Raw genomic sequence first — 5,315 nt, 5'->3', positions numbered from 1 at the left:
GTTTTGAACTTTAATAAGTTTTCCGAAAGTAATGTCAATTTGTAAAGAAGTTGGTGAATGCGTCTGCTCTGGGATTAAAAACTCACCAAAACTTGATTCTGTTCTAGCAATTCGTTACGGATTTGATGTTGTTATAATACAGGGATGATCGCTCACGCTGAGTGGTGCGCAAGATATGTAGTCGTGTCAGTAGGCATCGCACTTATTCCAGTCGTGTCAAAACAAGACTTAAACCGTAACAAATTGTTCATCACACATCTCAATCGGCCTCCTTATAAATTAGGCTACTTTTGAAAACATATCAACACATAACAAACAATTGTTTAAGCCGATTAATTATTTGTTTATTTTTAATTCTGTCGTTCCGACCTTTGTGGTCGCGGACAGATAGAGTTATCGTTGTATTCAGATTTACCTTTACTGTTCCATTTTAATTGCTGACCCTGATTGATTTGTACGACGGTCATAGTCCAATATTTTCAATAGTGCAAAATCACACCGACTTCCTTAGGTTTTGTTGGCACGTCATGAACGCTGTCTAGACATCTGCTGAACTCAAAGTCAAGTTGCCCGCATGCATATATTAAAGGTGTCAGTCCATTTCCAACGACAGCTGCATTACTGTTCATTTTACTATGGAAATTGACAATGACAGCAACGCGTTCAGTACTAGTAGTGCAGCTGCAGTCAGAAATGGAATGTGACCATAACTCACTTTACATTCATGACATTTTTAACGAAAAATATTTCTGAACATCGCTTCGTCAAAATTGTACTCGTAATTGAAAAAAACAGACTCTTCAAAAGTTACTCTATCAAATTTCCCGCCTATCGATATTATTTGGGGGCTAGTTTTTGAGTAACTAGCGCTCGAAATTAAAAGCGAGTGATCGAAAATAATCACACACAATTTGTCACGATTATTTTCGCAGGAATCTAATAATACCTACGTATTTTTGCAAGTAACCATTCCATCGCCATATTGGCTTTTTTGCGTTGTTGTTTTACGCAGAAAATCGATAACTACTTTACAGGTTATTAAAAAAGTATTAAAAACAAAGGTATGATAAATCATCGTTGAAAATTATATTAAACAAGTATCACTTTTTACCCGACTACGGCAACGCCACGGAATAAATAATAGTACTAGGTACAGAAGACTCACTCTCTAACAAAACGCGTCTGTTACGATCAGCACAGATATAGCCGCTAGGTGGCGACAGCGCCACGCGCGGCTTATGGTTTTCCCCAAAATTGGGGTGGAACGGATGTATTTTTAGCTACCTGTAGCAAAGCGACAAAATCGCGGAGTAAGCCACGCCTGGCAACGCAAAAGGAGGGTTAGTGAATAATGTATGTACCTACTTAATAATATTTAAAGTATATTACGATCGTGTCACAAAAAAAAATACATTAGAATTGAACGCTACAAGTGGTCATTACCATCACTCGATTATCAATTTGTATCGCACATATTTCAAAAATATTTATACTCGGGCAAGCCAACTCTGTCAGTACAAAATGACGTCAATTTTGAAAAATGTAGGCACGAGGGATCGATCTTCTATACAAATTTTTAATTTCGCGCCTTTTCCATCTGACAATGATGGCTTGCTAGAGTAGGGTAGAGTTGTTTGTTTTATGGTTTTTCACAGATTTTCGAATGACGAAATCGAGCGCTCGAAATTCAAAAATCGGCCCCTGAATTTCGCCAATAGATTGTCGATTAATTCACGATCTCTGGGGCCGTCTTGTAAAACAGCCAATTAGGAGCGCCCAAGACTTTGCCCGTCGAATTACGATTCGCTAGGAACTATCACTCTGTTTGATTGCGGCGCTTTTGACACTTCCGAAGATAATTCGGAGTGAAGTCGGATTTATTGTTTTCGTGTGGCTGTCGATATTGTGATTGCTTTTCGTGGGAGATAAACTTTACTAGTGGATTTATATCTTAGCTATTGTATTTCTACTATTATTATGAAGCCAATCAAACTTACATTCTTTCTGTGTATTGAATACTGAGATAGTAATAAAAAGACAAATATAAAAATAAATAATTTACTAATCAATTGGCTACCTATACCGTCTTTCGTCGGTGGGTCGTATACACCCGCCTCCACATTTCGTAGGCCTCGGGGTTGGGCACTGGGCCCATTTTGACTTCTTCCCCTATATGGAGCAATTTTATACCCTCTCGAGAGCTGGGGGACCATCGTGGTAGATCTGCGGCAGATTCTGGAGTTGGATTTCTGTTAAAAAAAAAACAATGTAAATATAATGAAAAAATTCAGGGTACCTCAGTTAATTTATATTAAACAAACAAATATTTAGGAGAAAATGGGAAGGACTTATGGTAATTTTGCTTTGCAAATTCTGTGCATATATCGCTTTGAATATAATAAATGATTGCCAGTTTAATTTATGTGAATTTTACGTACCCATATTTAGCGAAATTGGTCCACAATTTAGTCATTGTACTTATTATTTCATTATCCTTTTTGTTCCAGACCTCCACATAATTCGGCCAAAAGTCTGGTTTAAACAAATAGAACAAGTCATCGGCATGGCAGGCCCCTTCAGAGTTCCGATATCCTGATCTAGCTTTCAAAACATTTCTGCTGCCTGCATAGTCGAAGTAATAATTATAAATAGGTTTGTCTGTATTTTTTATCAAAACCTCGCTTTCTAGCAACGACGGCATTTCAAAGTACAAGTGAGTATAAAGATCTGACATGTTCAGTATTTTTGACATATCAATAGTCTCTTCTCCGAAGTAAAATTCTTTCACTTCTTTCGCTGCTTCTTCAGCCTCTAGTTCTGTTTTGAATTCTAAATCAGAAGCGAATAAATAACGGCCGTTCCTTTCATCGACAGATTCAGGCGTAGTCTCTTCACTAATTAAAAATAAACCTTCTTTACTGTTCGATCCATAAATGATGGATATATTCAGCTTCTTCTTTTCAAGAATATTATACGGCAAATCTGTTATGATAGGCTCTACGCCAGGAAAAGGTTTTTCAACGCACGGTAAATGCAATAGTTGTGTGTCGAAGAACTTGTCCAAAGGTTTCTTCGGTCTCGTCCTTAGGAAATCCACCACGGGGAGGTCTTTAAATATATTGTACAGCTCGTGCGGGTCTTCTGTATCATAACCCAGCTGTTTTGCAATAAGACTGTACACCCACACGGGGTTTCTATTGATTGCCCAGTTGGCTATAGACGATCCACTCTGTATGACAGCCCTCTGGAACAAGCCATTGGCTGCGTCGCTAGCTACAAGCATAGACAGCGAAGTAGCTCCAGCGCTTTCGCCAAAAGCAGTCACATTGTCAGGATCGCCGCCGAACGCAGCGATATTTTTCTTTACCCACCTCAAAGCCGCCAGCTGATCCTTCAGGCCAGCGTTTCCTGGCGCTTCTTTTATATTAAGACACATGAAACCTAGTGCGCCTAATCTGTAGTTGAAAGTAACTATGATAACATCATGTTTGACTAGATAATCTGGCGCGTAGAGGAACTTTCCTCCGCTGCCTAGAGCGAAGGCTCCGCCGTGGATGAAGACCATGACGGGCAGAGGGCGCTGCAGAGGCATGGTAGGGACGTAGACGTTTATCGTCAGACAGTCCTCTCTGCCGACTGTGCCCCACTTGGAGTTCTGTGGGCACATGTATATGTGGTCTGTGGCTTTGAAGGTACCCTTCCATGATGGTGGCGGTCCAGGTGCCTGAAATTAAGATAAATTTCAATCTATATGTCAGTAAATTTACTGAATAAGAAAACAGATCAAATTACTTTCTAATCTAAATTAATCATAGCAGAAAGTGAATGTGTATGTTTGTGTATTTCTAGCAGTAAGATAAAACGTTAAAATATTAATTACCTACTTATATTTTCAAGGTCGTTGCTGTAAGATATTCAATTTAACATTGGATATAATCAGCTCGATAACGGACGCAATTATTCCAAATGTAGGTCTAAATTCTGTAAATGGGGTTTTTACTTACCTACTTGCAACTGTAATTAGGATAATCATTTGATCATTATAGTCTCCGAACAGAAAAAATACAATTGTAGAGTAATTACCTATCCATCAGCATTTGTGTCAAAAGTCATACCACTAATTGCTGATTATAAACGTTTCATTACGACAGGATAGGGCCTACCTATCTTTGACATCACATGTATAAAATAAAAAACAGTGAACCAACTCACTTGAAATCTGGTGCTGTGATTAGTCGTCGCATACGGTATACCGACGTACTCGAAGTATGACCCGTCATCGCTGACCTTCCCACTCAGTCTACCTTGAGCGATCTCGACCTCCGGCGCTGGTTGGTCCACCAAGTTTACAGCGAATAACGAAAACAACACTAGATTCTTCGAGTACTTCATTTTAAAAGGCCATAACACAGCCTAAAGGATTATTCTAGAATTATTTTTGTTTATTTACAACTATTTCACCATAGCGCGCACATGTCCTGTGTTATATTTAGGTATATCTAACACTTTGACACTAGACTTAAACTCCGCTTATCACTCACACGTAATCGATAACACTGATAGCCGATAGTAAATCGTATTTAGAATTGAACAGTATAATTCCAATTTGCTTTTATATTATTGTCAGCTGTGTAGTTATCTGTTTGCGAGCAACTCGATTCACATTGTCATTAAATAGTTACGTTTCCGTACACACCGGAATGTAATAAAAATAGGACTTTGTACCCACAAATAAATAAATAAATTTAAACAGATAGTACAATAGATATCGACCGTTGAGCCGGCTTTGCGGCCTTCAACTGACTAGAAGAGGTAATAACGATGTGACGTAATTACCCACAAACACGATAACGCGGTCCTTATACACGTTCTTGTTTAAAATATTGTAACAAAACCAGACCGGCTAGCATGACTTGCGTTCTCGCGCCAGAGTCCTTGAAGAGGTACTTGAAGTCGCGCTAAATATATGAAGTTACGCGCGAGAACAACAGCGAGGTCTGTTTGATAGTAGTAGTAGTAGTAAACTCTTTATTGTACAAAAAGGCATTAAAAATAACAAACAAATAGTAAGAAGTACAAAGGCGAACTTATCCCTTTGATAGTTTATTTAATCTGGAGGCCAATTAGAATAAAATCAACAATCTAATAAATGGTTTTTATTTCTAAACTCAGGAACAAATATTTTTTAAGAACTTACAATGTAAATACACAAATATTTGTGAAGTAATGGCAAAATGTTCTCAAAATGTTGAACAATTCGGCCCCGCGGTGTAATCGCCTCCCAAATTAGCTGGTGTTAGCAATAATTACACTAA

At 38.3% G+C, this 5,315-nt stretch overlaps 1 protein-coding gene across 1 annotated transcript; it reads right to left on the bottom strand.

Moving 5' to 3' along the window:
• Positions 1 to 2,044: 2,044 nt before the first annotated feature.
• Positions 2,045 to 4,805, bottom strand: LOC134666125 (esterase FE4-like). The gene is made up of 3 exons (XM_063523279.1): positions 4,213 to 4,805; positions 2,439 to 3,724; positions 2,045 to 2,249 (listed from the first exon to the last, which is right to left on the bottom strand). Exons 1-3 carry the CDS (start codon positions 4,390 to 4,392, stop codon positions 2,078 to 2,080), a joined length of 1,638 nt encoding a protein of 545 aa, XP_063379349.1. The 5' UTR covers positions 4,393 to 4,805; the 3' UTR covers positions 2,045 to 2,077.
• Between the last annotated feature and the right edge of the window lie 510 nt (positions 4,806 to 5,315).

Source organism: Cydia fagiglandana, chromosome 7, assembly GCF_963556715.1.
Source record: "Cydia fagiglandana chromosome 7, ilCydFagi1.1, whole genome shotgun sequence".
Classification (NCBI taxonomy): domain Eukaryota; kingdom Metazoa; phylum Arthropoda; class Insecta; order Lepidoptera; family Tortricidae; genus Cydia; species Cydia fagiglandana.
The sequence above is the reverse complement of the archived record's forward strand: the minus strand, read 5'-3'. Positions and strand labels throughout refer to the sequence as shown.

Coding starts and splice junctions, on each gene's coding strand:
- LOC134666125 (XM_063523279.1), bottom strand. CDS start 4,392: ATGAAGTACTCGAAGAATCTAGTGTTGTTTTCGTTATTCGCTGTAAAC. Junction 3,725..4,212: donor ATCACAGCACCAGATTTCAA/GTGAGTTGGTTC, acceptor TCTTAATTTCAG/GCACCTGGACCGCCACCATC. Junction 2,250..2,438: donor ACCAATTTCGCTAAATATGG/GTACGTAAAATT, acceptor TTTTTTTAACAG/AAATCCAACTCCAGAATCTG.